This window comes from Salmo salar, chromosome ssa10 (assembly GCF_905237065.1).
Source record: "Salmo salar chromosome ssa10, Ssal_v3.1, whole genome shotgun sequence".
Lineage (NCBI taxonomy): Eukaryota > Metazoa > Chordata > Actinopteri > Salmoniformes > Salmonidae > Salmo > Salmo salar.
In genome coordinates, this window is record NC_059451.1 from 111,821,414 (window position 1) to 111,837,938 (window position 16,525).

At 40.4% G+C, this 16,525-nt stretch overlaps 1 protein-coding gene across 1 annotated transcript in view; it reads right to left on the bottom strand.

Annotated features, from left to right (window-relative positions):
- The window catches only part of LOC100136366 (cystic fibrosis transmembrane conductance regulator II), an 81,399-nt gene extending 78,727 nt beyond the window's left edge, over positions 1–2,672 (bottom strand). The window contains 2 exon segments of the mRNA NM_001123534.1: positions 1,441–1,551; positions 2,510–2,672. Of these exon segments, the coding sequence (NP_001117006.1) occupies positions 1,441–1,551; positions 2,510–2,562 (164 nt within the window). The 5' untranslated portion in view covers positions 2,563–2,672.
- Positions 2,673–16,525: the final 13,853 nt, after the last annotated feature.

A 16,525-nucleotide genomic window follows, 5' to 3' on the forward strand; every position in this document is an offset into this window, starting at 1 on the left:
GAGAGAGAGAGATTGAGAGAGAGGGTTAGAGACAGAGTGAGAGATTGAGAGAGAGAGAGACAGAGAAAGAGAGAGAGAAAGTGAGAGATTGAGAGAGACAGAGAAAGAGAGTGAGAGCTTGAGAGAGAGAGAGAGAGAGAGAGAGACAGAAAGAGAGTGAGACAGAAAGAGAGTGAGAGAGAGAGACAGCGAAAGAGAGTGAGAGCTTGAGAGAGAGAGAGAGAGAGAGAGAGAGAGAGAGAGAGAGAGAGAGAGAGAGAGAGAGAGAAAGAGAGTGAGAGAGAAAGAGAAAGAGAGACAGAGAAAGAGAGTGTAAGAGAACGAGTGCGCGCATCATAGATTGAGGGACCATACCAACCTGTTAATTCAATGTAAAGTTCAAATTCCCATGCAGCTACCAACAGTATTTGGCAGATTTAAAAAATGACCCGGTCATTTATCACTCTCCGGGCATCTGGCCCTTTTAAAGGTTGACTTTTACACCCCTTTAGAGGGCTGCTGGCACCCTTTACCGTGACGCTGCCCTGCCCCCCCCCCCATAGGGGCCCCCGCAGCAGGTCATCATGGGGAAGGGCTGTGTTTGCATTGTTTCGGGGGCGAAAACACGGGTGGCATTTAACGGGTGGCCTAAGATCCTTCCCTTTTTTCTTTGTTCTTTCTACAATCCTCTCAAAGGTGTGACATTTACTTGCTCTTAAATAACGGGGACAGAGCGGAGAGGAGAGGGCACATACAGTGAGGGGAAAGGGAAAGGGGAGAGACTTAGAGAGAGAAAGGGACAGAGGGATTGGAGAGAAAGTGAGATTGAGAGAGAGGAGGACGTTAGAGAGAGAGAGCCCAGCCTGACTCATCCCGTCTCCATTGTGTTTGTTTGGGACACGCTAAGGTTTATGTTTGTCTGTCCACCTCCAACCAAAAACCATCCCATATTTAAGGTTGGGGTTGTCTGTCTAGAATTTCCAGTTCCTTAGCTAATCATTGCAATCATTGGATGGGCGGTGGAATGGATGGGGGGATATTACAGTAAATAGACTTAAAGGGCAGTAAGAAACATGAATTATCATCTCTCACAACTCAACAAGACAACAACAAAGAAGGGACAAACAACAATGCCAACAGGAGCACTCAATTTGATATATTGATATAGCATGAGGCTAATCTTCTATCAAAATATTTTGTGTTCTATATCATTCATATGGCTGGAATCAAATGAATAACTATGAGACATAAGTAAAAATAGGTTCTCTAAATAGGCTACTGTATGTGCCTACATGTGTGTAATCCAATTAGTTTCTCATCTTGTATTTAGTAACTTCCAATGCCGCACACGTCTGTGATTCTGATTTAGATTAAGAATAATAGTTATAAAATGGTTATATCAATTTAATATGACTCCAACGTGCCTTACATATTCATAAAGTGAGGCACTTTGATACAAACCTTTCTAGTCGTTCAGAAAGATTGTCTGCGAGATCAAAATATGGTGCTTTATAAACATCTGTCAACTCCAACTTCTTTCTGAAGCCCTTCCTCAACAGTGGAGATGTCCACCTGCAAAACAACCAAATGGGTATTGGAGGTTTGGTTGGTAATAAACTCCTATCACATTTCTACACTCACACAAGCGAACACATCATCCCACTGAGCACAGACATCATTTCAAAGTCCTGTTTTGATTTACATTTGATGGAGTTATCAATTCATTTTAATTCAACATTACATTTAAAAAAACGTCACCATGTCATTGGATTTAGATTAACAGTTGGATGAAAAAAATACAAAATTCCCTTCTGAGGTACCTACATAGATCAATGTTCTCCGAAGTTGACCACAGATAGGCCAAATCAATAAATGTATAAATTAATTAAGCAAACGCCTAGTCATATCTATTGGGTGACAAAATCAAACAGCAAGCCAATAGCAGAGTGTATGTAGCTGGAGAATTAGGCCTACTACATCTTAGATAGCTATATAGATAGTAAAAAGATAGCTGAATATCTATTTGTTAAAAAAATATATAGGCAATCCTGAGTAGGCTATGTGCATTATAATGAGTTTTGGGACGACATGGGCTTTTCTAATGGCAGGAAGCGTGTGGTGAGTAAGCCTATTGTAGGCTACAAGATGACAATGTAGAAGTCTTTTACGCGCCTGAGAAATGACGAGAGATGTTTAGTATCAATTTCACATTTCATACAAAGATAATCATTATGAAAGTTGGAGGACAATCGACACGTGACGCACTGGAGCGCAAAAGGGCTGCTGGAATTTCCTCTCAGAGCAAAACAGGACACAGAAACTGTCTATGGTGCATAGTTGCCCTAAAAGTGACCATTGAAACATCTATAAAATAATAAGTAAGATTCCTGGGACCTGCCTTGACCTGACCTGGTCATCTTTCAACAGCGCGCTCTCCAAATCTGGCAACCACGTCTAGAAAATCATTCCATGGTTTATTTACGCGTCAAATCAGCCGGCACATAGATGAAGAAAACACATCATTCCTTACCAGAAGAAATATTGGGAGAGGAAGTTTGCATCTTCCACGGGTGACTTCTGCATCCTAAGAGCACCGCCAGTTTGATTTCACTGCAGCTGTGTCGCTCACATTTGTGTCCCTCTGTTTCCCTTTTTCTCGAGGATGACCCAGCGCTTGTGCTTTTCTGACTGTGCCACCTTGTGCCGATTGTAGCCTAAATGCGCAGATCAGAGGTGACGTCACTGTTGTGAAATTGTCTCTTCCCAACCTGGAGCTACGACCACTATCCAACCCACTATCGCACTATCCGACTTCTCAGATCAGCATTCACTGTTCTCACACACTGCCGAGCGCACAACACTGACCGCAGCAAATGGGCTGTCTTGTCCTTTCCTTGATCCTAACAATGAGAACACGGTGGTTAGCAAGAGAATAATTTATGGTCTCGCCAAAGATCCCGAGCGCGTCATTTCCATACTGACAGGCCTCTGCAAAAAATGACACGGGTTGCATATTGTGGCAACCCAATTTGCAGAGACATAAACTACTACACGGCGTACCACTTTTTAGCAGGCAGGTTTCAGAGAAATCACCTCTTCTGCAATTATGTGACCTATTATTTGAATCAATAGGAGGATATGTGATATCATACATTTTATAGAATGAATGTGGTCCTTCAGAAAACCCTGTTAAATCACCTGAGGCTCCATGCAATAAACGCATTAGTCTTAAAAGATTAGATGATGGAGTTAGTCTGGAGAATATTCAAGACAGAGTACGTTAAATCCTTTTTGTGGGTCATTCCACGAAATGAATTTTAAATGCCTGTTATATTAAACTAAGTGCCCTTTAATATAGACCATATGGAAAATTCAATACATCTGATTTTTAACCCTCTACTGCACATCGGCAACAGGAAACATTTTATCCATTCACACTACCCATATATATTTGTTTAAATTCCTACACATGACAATATGTGATGACATGTCTGTAAACAATCTAATGAGGTCCAGAAGTCTGTATGATGTCTCAATTGGGGGAGGGACCTTCTTTCAGGAACCAATAGCGACCTGAGTGCATTGTGTGAGTGAAAAGTACAGTAACGTTACATGTAATTATTTTGCATGTTTCAATAGAGATAAATTGACCAAAAAAAGTAATAGTGTAATAACCTCTAAAGAAGCACATTTGATATTTTTTTTTTTTTTTTTTTTTACATATTTTGTTCTTATATACAGTACCAGTCAAAAGTTTGGACACACCTACTCATTCATGGGTTTTTCTTTATTTTACTATTTTAATAGTGTAAACATCAAAACTATGAAATAACACATATGGAATTCTGTAGTAACCAAAAAAGTGTTAAACAAATCAAAATATATTTTAGATTTTAGATTCTTTAAAGTAGCTTTTCCAACAGTCTTGAAGGAGTTCCAACTGTGCACTTGTTGGCTGCTTTTCCTTCACTCTGCGGTCCAACTCATCCCAACCATCACAATTGGGTTCAAGTCAGGTGATTGTGAAGGCCAGGTCATCTGCTGCAGCACTCCATCACTCTCCCAACACAGCCTGGAGATGTGTTGGGTCATTGTTCTATTGAAAAACAAATGATAGTCCCACTCAGCGCAAACCAGATGGGATGGCGTATCACTGCAGAATTCTGTGGGAGCCATGCTGGTTAAGTGTGCCTTGAATTCTAAATAAATCACAGACAGTGTCTCCAGCAAAGCACCCCCACAACATCACACTTCCTCCTCCATGCTTCACATGCGGTGATCATCCGTTCACCGTTCACCGACTCTGCGTCTCACAAAGACATGGCGGTTGGAACAAAAAAAACTCACATTTGGACTCATCAGACCAAAGGACAGATTTCTACCAGTCTAATGTCCATTGCTCATGTTTCTTGGCCTAAGCAAGTCTCTTCTTATTATTGGTGTCCTTTAGTAGTGGTTTCTTTGCAGCAATTCAAGCATGAAGGCCTGATTCACGCAGTCTCCTCTGAACAGTTGATGTTGAGATGTGTCTGTTACTTGAACTCTGTGAAGCATTTATTTGGGCTGCAATGTCTGAAGCTGGTAACTCTAACGAACTTATCCTCCGCAGCAGAGGTAACTCTGGGTATTCCTTTCCTGTGGCGGACCTCATGAGAGCCAGTTTCATCATAGCGCTTGATGGTTTTTGCGACTGCACTTGAAGAAACTTTCAAAGTTCTGGAAATGTATCAGATTGACTGACCTTCATGTCTTAAAGTAATGATGGACTGTCGGGTCTCTTTCCTTATTTGAGCTGTTCTTGCCATAATATGGACTTGTTCTTTCACCAAATAGGGCTATCTTCTGTATACCATCACTACCTTGTCACAACACGACTGATTGGCTCAAACACATTAAGAAGGAAAGGAATTACACAAATTAACTTTTAACAAGGCACACCTGTTGAAATGCATTCCAGGTGACTACCTCATGAAGCTGGTTGAGAGAATGCCAAGAGTGTGCAAAGCTGTCATCAAGACAAAGGGTGGCTACTTTGAAGAATCTCAAATATAAAATATATTTTGATTTGTTTAACACTTTTTTTGGTTACTACATGATTCCATATGTGTTATTTCATAGTTTTGATGTCTTCACTATTATTCTACAATGGAGAAAATAGACAAAAATTAAGAAAAACCCTTGAATTAGTAGGCGTGTCCAAACCTTTGACTGGTACTGTATATTTAAAATAGTTTTCTTTTTGTTAGGAGAGGCTACCTTTTTCTGTTGCCTCAGGGAAATGTAGTTCAGTAGACAACTTTTCAGGGCAATAAAATGCTCAATGAATGACATAATTTGATGTAAAATGAAGGCCTTGGTCAATGGTATGCCAACATATCCACTGACATTCACAGCCTTCACAGGCAATGAACACAGGGAAGAATCTCAAATGGGTGAAAGGAGCCTAATCGAGCATACCCTCTGATTGTGAGGACAGTGACAATGTGGGAAGAATGGGCCCCAGAATCAGGTTTGAGAGGCGGTAAAATATTTGTTTATGACCAACTTGTATTTTCTCATGAACATTTTTATTTTTATTATTGATACATTATCAGAAAGCCAAAATCTTCCAAAAAGGAGGAGATGCAATATCTTTTAAAATGATGAAACTAAATGTGTGCAGTAAAAGGAACTAAAAAGGCTTCTCATATGGCCAGTAGGAGGCACTCTTTCCTCTGGTCTAAAAACAATGTCCCGGTGATTGGGGACATTGCCCTGTGTAGGGTGCCGTCTTTCAGATGGGACGTTAAACAGATGTCTTGACTCTCTGTGGTCACTAAAGATCCCATGGCACTTATAAGAGTAGGGGTGTTAACCCCGGTGTCCTGGCTAAATTCCCAATCTGGCCCTTGTACCAATCTGGCCCTCATCCTCGCCCCTATAACTATTCCCCAGGTCATTGCTGTAAATGAGAATGTGTTCTCAGTCAACTTACCTGGTAAAATAAGGGTACAATTTTGGGGGGAATTATGTGTAGAGAATCATTGTACAATCTAAAATGCTGTGAGATATATTTTCATTAACCAAAAATATTGTATTTTCAGCTGTTTGAGGCTGGTGTACAAAAAGTAAAGCAAAAGCTAAACTTAAGAATGGGAAGCATATAAATAGCGCACATAGAACAGATCTACCGCTTCTTAGACATGCTTTCAATGAGAGTGACAGATCTATAACTCACTTTTCTATGTGAATTGGTGGGTTCTCACCCAAAAAGTTACATATTGAAGCTTTAAGATGGGAAAACATGTTTTTTATTAAGTTGAACATGTGCTCTTCATGACAGAATGTTCAAATTTGGTGAAATCAAACGTTCTTTTACAACAAGTTACACTACACAAAAAGGATTCACTCCGTGGAACAACTCTTCTACACTTTGAAATAGCAAGAAAAAAATGAATAGTGTGGGCTACATCCAATGGCTTTAGAATAAAATAGCCTACTTAATGCACAATACTGTATTATATTTTAATAACCTGAGTGTATTAACTCACAAAACGTTAGAGTAGAGATAGGAAACAAGTAGACATAGAGATAGGAAACAAATGATTCAACAATGTCATTCACAAATTGCTGTAGAATGATCAGATTACACCATGTCAGACATCAAAAGGCATAGTACCAACAATTCTTACAATCGTATTCTGAGATTACAGGAGCAAAAACAAACAATATGGCTCTGCTAACTGAGAGAACTTGAAACTTTCTATCAGCTTAATCAGTACAGTTTTAGGGAGGATGAAAAAGTCAAGACATTCCATTATGGAACACAGATAAAAAGTGAAAGCCAGCCTTAACTTCCTTTTGTAGCCTTTAAAAAGCGTGCTAGTGGGCTACAAACAGTGTTCTCTCACATCTTGACCCCTCATCATAATCAGTACACTCTTAGAAAAAAAGGTGCTAGAACCTAAAAGGGTTTTTCGGCAGTCCCAATAGGAGAACCCTTTTTTGGTTTCAGGTATAACCCATTTGGTTCCATGTAGAACCCTTTCCAGAGAGGTTTTTTTATTTTAAATGTTTTAATTTAACTGGGCAAGTCCTTGAAAATAAGAATTTGTTCTTAACTGACTTGCCTAGTTAAATAAAGGTTAAATAAAAAAATCAAATAAAAAGTCAGCTAAGAACAAATTCTTATTTACAATGACGGCCTACCCTGACCAAACCCTAACCCAGACGACACTTGGCCAATTGTGCACCGCCCTATGGGACTCCCAATAACGGCCGGTTGTGATACAGCCTGGAATCGAACCAGGGTCTGTAGTGACGCCCCTAGCACTGAGATATAGTGCCTTCGACCGCTGCGCCACTCGGGAGCCCATGAACAGTTGCGGTTCTACATGGATCCCAAAAGGCTTCTACCTGGAACCAAAAAGGGTCCTCCTATAGGGACAGCCGAAGATCCCTTTTCAAAGAGTGTAGGACACATCAGGTATTCTCTCATGCCGGGTTACAAACAGTGTTTCTCAGTTCACCATCAGGTGAGACCATACAAAATGCCTATTCTCCAAACAGCTACCATGGTCAGGTGCCATGGTCAGGTGAGACCATACAAAATCCCTATTCTCCAAACAGCTACCATGGTCAGGTGCCATGGTCAGGTGAGACCATACAAAATGCCTATTCTCCAAACAGCTACCATGGTCAGGTGCCATGGTCAGGTGAGACCATACAAAATGCCTATTCTCCAAACAGCTACCATGGTCAGGTGCCATGGTCAGGTGAGACCATACAAAATGCCTATTCTCCAAACAGCTACCATGGTCAGGTGCCATGGTCAGGTGAGACCATACAAAATGCCTATTCTCCAAACAGCTACCATGGTCAGGTGCCATGGTCAGGTGAGACCATACAAAATGCCTATTCTCCAAACAGCTACCATGGTCAGGTGCCATGGTCAGGGCCGTAACCAAGATTTGAGTTTTAGTAAGGTCTGGAAGGAGGGGGGGCTGTTTCTGAAAGTTGATGCTCATTTACTACATTTATTTACAATTAAAAAAACTTTAATATGCTATTTGGAGAAGAGCAAAAACAAGCGAAAATGACCCCAGCCATTATCACCTTTGCTGCTGAAGGTCTACAAAAACATGGCCTATTAGTTATACAATTGTAATGTTACACCCCTGAAAGTGAGAAATATTAGAAATAATTCACACTGACACGTAGCATCAGAGACGAAACAGAAACCTGACAGTAAGACGTGTATATGGGAGGCGAAGTCAAGTGCAGGACAGCGGAGTATAATAAACAGGTGCACTTTAATACCGGTTACCAAATGACAGCACATAACACATACTAGTGCCAAAAACACGGTCTAAAACAAAAGTGACGCGCCTGACAAATATCCACGTAACAATAAACAATCACTCACAAATACAACATGGGGAACAGAGGGTTAACTCTTGGGGCTAGGTGGGACGCTAGCGTGCCACCTGTGGTGCACTCCATCAACAGCAGGTGCATTTCAAGAGCGGCAAATTTGAATCCAAATAAATGTCAAAATTCAAATTTTTCAAAAATACAACTATGTTACACCATTTGAAAGATAAACATCTCCTTAATCTAACCACGTTTTACGATTTCAAAAAGGTTTTACGGCGAAAGCATAAATTTAGAGTATGTTAGGACAGTACATTTACAAGAGTTGTGTGTAATGTTTTGTCAAGTCAAAGACAGGGTCACCAAAACCATAAAACCAGCTAAAATGATACACTAACCTTTTACAATCTCCATCAGATGACACTCCTAGGACATTATGTTAGACAATGCATGCATTTTTAGTTCTATCAAGTTCATATTTATATACAAAAACAGCGTTTTACTATGGCATTGATGTTGAGGAAATCGTTTCCCTCCAATAACCGGCAGTCAAGTCAGCGTCACAAATTAAATAATTAAAATTAGAAAACATTGGTAAAATATTATATTGTCATTTAAAGAATTATAGATTTACATCTTTTGAACGCAATCAACTTGCCAGATTTAAAAATAACCTTACTGGGAAATCACACTTTGCAATAATCTGAGCACTGTGCCCAGAAAAATACGCGTTGCGATACAGACTAGACGTCATGTTGGGGAGATCTAAAATCGAAAATACTATGTAAATAATCCATTACCTTTGATTCTCTTCATCAGATGTCACTTCCAGGTATCACAGGTCCATAACGAATGTAGTTTTGTTCAAAAAAGCTCATCATTTATGTCCAAAAATCTCCGTCTCGTTAGCACATGATGTAAGCCAGCCGGACTTCTCGTCATGAACGAGGGGAAAAAATATATTTCCGTTCGTTCAAACATGTCAAACGTTGTATAGCATAAATCATTAGGGCCTTTTTTAACCAGAACATGAATAATATTCAAGGTGGACGAATGCATAGCCTTTTATAACGTATTGGAACGAGGGTACCCAACATGAAGTAGCGCGCCAGGTGTCTAATGGGACATCACCGTTCCATGGCTCTTGTTCGGTCAGATCTCCCTCCAGAAGACTCAAAACACTTTGTAAAGGCTGGTGACATCTAGTGGAAGCAATAGGAAGTGCCAAAATATTCCTAAACCCCTGTGTTTTTCAATGGGATAGGTTTAAAATCAATACAACACATCAGGTATCCACTTCCTGTCAGAAAATGTCTCAGGGTTTTGCCTGCCAAATGAGTTCTGTTATACTCACAGACACCATTCAAACAGTTTTGGAAACTTTAGAGTGTTTTCTATCCATATATAATAAGTATATGCATATTCTAGTTACTGGGTAGGATTAGTAACCAGATTAAATCGGGTACATTTTTTTTATCCAGACGTGCAAATGCTGCCCCCTAGACCCAACAGGTTAAATAATAAACGAGTAATTGGTTGAGTGAAGCCAGGTGTGATAAGACAAAGACAGAACAAATGGAAAATGAAAAGTGGATCGGTGGTGGCTAGAAAGCCGGTGAAGTCGACCGGAACCACTGTACTCACCTCTCTGCTTGCTTCCTCCCCTTCACCAGCCACACCACTGATCACCACGTCACTGATCACCACGTCACTGTCTGTCTCAGTAGCCTATGAGCAATTAGTAATGTATTTCTTACTCCGTTTAACATTAGCTTCTACTTCATCCTAGCTGACTAAGTAATACTTGCCAGAAACCTTCAACATTACTGCAATAGAAGTCTCTGGTGGCAGCTATAAGCGACTATTTACAGTATTAGTTGTGCACTCCTTCTCCGATAGTCGGTTTTTGTTTGTATTGAGATGTCTGTAGGGTCCCGGGACAGTTTTTTCGATCTCTCGTAAACACACTGTCTGCAGGGTCTCTAGTTGCTCAATTGAGCGGGCTCGGATCTGGGGTAGTTCGTTTCACCTCGGCCTGTGCCGTGAGAGGGCAGAGTTAAACGTTTGAGAGAGTGGTGAACGTACTGCTAAAAAGGCAAACTTTTGCTTCGCAAGTCCCAACTTTCCATATTCATTATACTTCTTATTCTCGTCATACTTTTTATAGGTGGGACTTGCAAAGCAAAAGTCCCGACTTTAATTTTCGTCATACCTCTTTTTCTTATTATTCTTCTGCATACTACTCCTCTTACACCGTTTAAGCTAGAAAAGCCATTCAAACTTTTAAAATATGGTCTGGAATAATGTTTTTTAATATTATTTATACTTTTTAAACTATACATTTGTGTCTTTATTTTTGTCCATCTTCATTCAACATTCGAAAGCTCCTCATTGTGACATCATCACTTCCATTCACTGTAAATGCAACTTTTGACACAAATCAGCTACTTTGACCACTTTGCGAAACACTTCCCCAAAAAGTTAGTGTATGACATCTTCCTCTACTTCTCTGCTATTCAAATCTAAAATAATAACAAAATTATTTGGTACCAACCAGATGTTACAGCTGCTTAAGTGACCGCATCAACAACATTTTCTGTAACTTTTTATAAACAACTGACATTTTGACCACTTTCCGAATAAGTTAGAGAAAAAGTTAGAGGGTATGCCATCTTTCTCTACTCTGCAATTCAAATCTGTCTGCGGAACAAAAATTTCCGCAATGGATCTAACGATACAGCTGTTTTTGTAGGAGTTTAGAGTGACGAAAAAAACAAGCTAACATGTTCCTTGTCTCAATAAAACCCTTTTTTTGGTAAAATGTATTTTTATTATTGACAAGCCAGCTAGTTAACCTTAGATCACAGTTCTTGTAGTCATACTTTTTGATGTAGTGACATGCTAGCTAACGTTAGCACGGCACCATGGCAAGGATCGTTAACTAGCATGTCACCCCGTAATAAAGTCTGACTACATGAACGGTGAGCTAACGTTAACTAGCTAGCTAGCTAAATATCGCCTGGTGGGCTATCTAGCCATATTAGTATGTTGAAGGACCTTTGGCAGCGATTACAGCCACGAGTCTTCTTGGGTATGAAGCTACAAGCTTGGCACACTTGTATTTGGGGAGTTTCTCCCATTCTTCTCTGCAGATCCTCTCAAGCTCTGTCAGGATGGATGGAGAACATTTCTGTACAGCTATTTTTAGGTCTCTTCAGATATGTTAGATTGGTTCAAGTCCGGGCTCAGGCTCAAGGACATTCAGATACCTGTCCCGAAGCCACTCCTGCATTGTCTTGGCTGTGTGCTTAGGGTCATTGTCCTGTTGAGCTGAAGCTTCGCCCCAGTCTGAGCTCTCTTGGTTTCATCAGACTTTCTCATGGTCTGAGAGTCCTTTAGGTGCCTTTTTGCAAACACCAAGCGGGCTATCATGTGCCTTTTACTGAGGAGTGGCTTTTGTCTGGCCACACTACCATAAAGGCCTGATTGGTGGAGTGCCTCAGAGATGGTTGTCCTTCTGGAAGGTTCTCTCATCAACACAGAAGAACTCTGAAGCTCTGTCAGTGACCATCGGGTTCTTGGTCACCTCCCTGGCCAAGGCCGTTCTCCCCGATTGCTCAGTTTGGCTGGGCGGCCAGCTCTAGGAAAGGTCTTGATGGTTCCAAACTTCTTCCATTTAAGAATGATGGAGGCCACTGTGTTCTTGGGGACCTTCCAAGCTGCAGAAATGTTTTGGTACCCAACCCCCAGATCTGTACCGCGCCACAATCCTGTCTTAGAGCTCTACGGACAATTCCTTCGACATCATGGCTTGGTTTTTGCTCTGACATGCACTGTCAAATGTGGGACCTTATATAGACAGGTGTGTGCCTTTCCAAATAATGTCCAATCAATTGAATTTACCACATGTGGACTCCAATCAAGTTGTTGAAAAATCGCAAGGATGATCAATAGAAACAGGATGCATCTGAGTTCAATTTGGAGTCTCATAGCAAATACATATAAATAAGGTATTTCTGTTTTTAATTTTTTATAAATTTGCAAAAATGTCTAAAAACCAGTTTTCATTATAGGGTATTGTGTGTAGATTGATGAGGGAAAAGTTTTATTTAATCAATTTTAGAATAAGGCTGTAACGTAACAAAATGTGGAAAAAGGAAGGGGTCTGAATACTTTCCGAATGCATTGTATATCTGCACAGTATGTTTGTGTATGGTTCTCATGATTTAGGATTGGGTGTTGAGGGACCACTTGTCACGTTGTCCAAGGTGTGTTTGTGTTATGATAAACAATTCATTTTCTGTCCAGATAAAGATGGTGATACAGCACTGAAAAAGACCCACCACATCCCTCAGGCAATCCGGTGCATGGACATCTTGACCCGTGAACTCAGTTAGACGTCATTTCCTTTCAGACAATCCGGCAACCACTGTTGGTCCTCCTTAGTGATCTCGCGACTCACAGGGTTAACTTTCCTCTTGAGAATTAGAATCAGAAATACAGTCATATTAGTAGTACCCTAGACTGTCCTGATCACCTAGGTGAGCATTACAGATAAATCCTCCCTCCCATGGTCTTTCACCTCAGCATTCTGAGGGAAACATTTGCCAGAAGTGGTGACCTCCGTGTTCTAAGAAAGTGCTTCAACTCATTGTCCAGTGAGTGAGGCTTGCCTCCATAGTCTTTAGTTAGTAGCCTAGTTGTGGTTCTTGTTATTCCCACCAGGTGTTTCTTCAGGCTGTTGGGGACTGGCTCAACATTTTCCCGACACAAATCACAAAGACAGTTTTGCTCCACTTAGTGCATCTGTTAAACATGACTAGTTCAATGACTGACCGACTTGACTTAAGCCCATGGCTCCAATAAGTCAGGGCTTCCCCAAATTCGGTCCTGGGTCTCTGTTGCACATCACATTGCTATCCTGTTGACTTTAAGGTTTGATGCTTTAACTGGATGGTCATTGACTGTACTGACGTAGAAGTTGCTACTCCAAGTTAGATGGATCTGCAGAAGTAAACCTACTCAGTGTACCGTTCGATGCACTCCTTCAAGCTACTCCTTGAAGGATCTGTAACGCGATCTGTATACAGGATCTGTGTCAGACAACACTAAAAACAACAACCATACAGAAATACACAAGATAAATAATGGGATCAGTACTTTCCTATACTTTTCATATGAGGACTAGTGCAGTTTTTCCATAAACTTTTAATTGATCACTTTGGATTTTATCACTTGACTTATCAATTACAATGGGAAGGATCATACAAATTAAGACTGTGAATGCATATAGCTCTGTGACAGTGGTTCCCAACCTGAGGTACTAGGACCCCTGAAGGTTCTTGGCCTATCCACAGGGGGTACTTGAGAAGACTCATGAGACCATAGTCCTAATGGTAAAATGCACATGTGGGGGTACTTTAAGGGTACTCCGGGCAAAGTGAAATTCAGTTGGGAACTACTGTTCTATGACAGACCACTCCTAAAAAGTACATTTGAAGATTTGTATCTGGATGTCTAAACAATACATATGTCAATAGATTTTTTTGATTCATTCTCATCAATGACAACATTCTAGAACTGAGTTATCACTCATCTAAGTCTGGTATCCACACTGTATTGCTAAGATGCTCAAACTTTTCTTAATAGCTACACTCACTGACACAGGATAAACTTTAACACTCATGCTGGCCCTGACCGAACCGGAATGTTGCCCTTCATCATAGCTGCACTTCTCCACATGGCCAGACTTATAGTAGTCTTTCCACCTTTTAATGCTCAAGCTCATCCTTCAAAAATGCCATAAGGTCTGAAATAGAGACCAAAGTCAACATACTGTACAAACAACTATATAGGCTAAGTAAAAACACATATTTTTGTATCTACTGCTCTGCTAACTAGCTAGCTAAATTGTAGTCAGTGGGTAGCTAAGACAGAGAGAAAGGGAACTGAAGAAGTTCAACACATTCAAATCAATTCATTTTAATACAGCACAGGGATTCCTCATTGATTTGGCACAGAAGGTAGCTGACAGGGTCGGCTAGAGATGACGTGCAGTAGCTTCCTGCAGGAATTTGTAGTCTTGCATGAGGTCTTCTCTGTTGCTAATTAGCATTTAACAATTTTGAGAGTAAATTGAGGCCAATATATTGATCAAACTCACCTTGTCCGAGAGAGAAATTACACGGTTATCAAAACGTCACGCCAAGGTAAGCCTACACCAAACACATACTTAATTTGAAGTGTTTCTAAAATCTCATAAGGGAAAAATGAATGGTGGAAAAACGACTGGTATTACAACGCACCCACTGTGGGGCTGAATTAACTCCAAACCAACGCTGAGATGTTTAGACTCACCCTACTTAGATTGCTTGTCAAAACATTTTTGATACTATATACACTTAACAGAAATATAAACACAACATACAAAACATTTTAAGATTTTACTGTGTTACAACTCATATAAGGAAATTAGTAAATTTAAATAAATAAATGAGGCCCTAATCTATGAATTTCACATGACTGGGGATACAGATATGCATCTGTTGGTCACAGATACCTTAAAAAAAAGTAGGGGCGTGGATCAGAAATCAGTATTAGCAACAGAGAAGACCTCATGCAAGACTATAAGCCTCATTTAGAACGACACATCTCCTTTGCATAGAGAAGGACTGCAAAATTCTCCAAAATAATGTTGAAGAGGTTTATGGTAGAGAAATTAACATTCAATTATCTAGAAACAGCTCTGGTGGACATTCCTGCAGTCAGCATGCCAATTTCACACTCCCTCAAAACTTCAGTCATCTATGGCATTGTGTTGTGTGACAAAACTGCATATTTTAGAGTGGCCTTTTTTGTCTCCAGCATACGGTGCACCTGTATAATGATCATGCTGTTTAATCAGCTTTTTGATATGCCACACCTGTCAGGTGGATCTTGGCAAAGGAGAAATGCTCACTAACAAGGATGTAAACAATTTTTTTGCACAACGTTTTTGCAAAATAAGCTTTTTGTGCGTACATTTTGCGTTTATATTTTTGTTCAGTGTAATTCAAATGCAAATTAATTTATGCAAATGTTAAAAGGTTATAGTAATAGACAGACACACACACACACACACACACACACACACACACACACACACACACACACACACACACACACACACACACACACTTGTGGGGCCCCCCACCTCAGAGACAATACATTTTAGTAGCCCCCCTCCTGACGACAGAGATAAAAAAATGTTTTATTGTTAAAGTAAAAAAAACGTGCAATTCTACACATTATGTCATGGAGTGAAGAGAACATTTTGTAAATTTACAGCTAATTTCCTGAAATTAATGATTCTTGAGTGAGAGTGAATAACAAAATCAATGGGGGCCCCCTTGAGGTCAGGGCCCCTGGGCACGTGCCCTGCGTTTAGATATCTGGCTAGACTAATTTATCAATCAAAAAAAAGAAAATGCTGACATGGCTAATTGAGTTACTGCCAGTGACTGCCATAACAAGTAAATTAAAACCCCAACTGAGTTCCTAAAAATAAAAAATATAAACATTTTGGGGGCCTGGGGCCCTAAGCGACTGCTTACATACACACACCACCATGCACACACCACCACTTATGCTGCTGCAATACTGTTTACTAAAATTACCCTGCTACCAGTCACTTTCTCGTAATACCTGCCTATGTAGCACATGGGGATGTGTGAAATTTACTCCTCAGCCTAAAGTGTCCACACTTGCTTCAGAGAATAGCTATCTTTTCGAAATAGAATGTAAGCTCCTGAGAATGTAAGCTTGGAGATCAGGCTTCAGTATCCTTGCACATTGAAAATGTGGTACTGGCACTGACCTTGTATATGGCTTCCTGTTATTTATCGAACTGCGCAGGTATCCTACTTTTTGAAGTGATTGGTTTGACAATCATGCAGGCTGGCATGGCTGCAACAAACAGAACATGCACATTCTTACAACTTAACTGGAATGGCAGCTTCAAAGTCAAATAGGTTGCCCCTTTGGTCCGGCAGTTTTCCACTGGGTAGAACTCTGAAATGTTTTTACAACACCTCCAATTCCTGTTCTTAAAATACTTTTGGATTATGTTCTCGACCACTGATGTATATTGCAAATGAACGATGTAGACCTGGATGCGCAAACCTGACCTGAATCTGACATTGTCACCCGAGTGGCC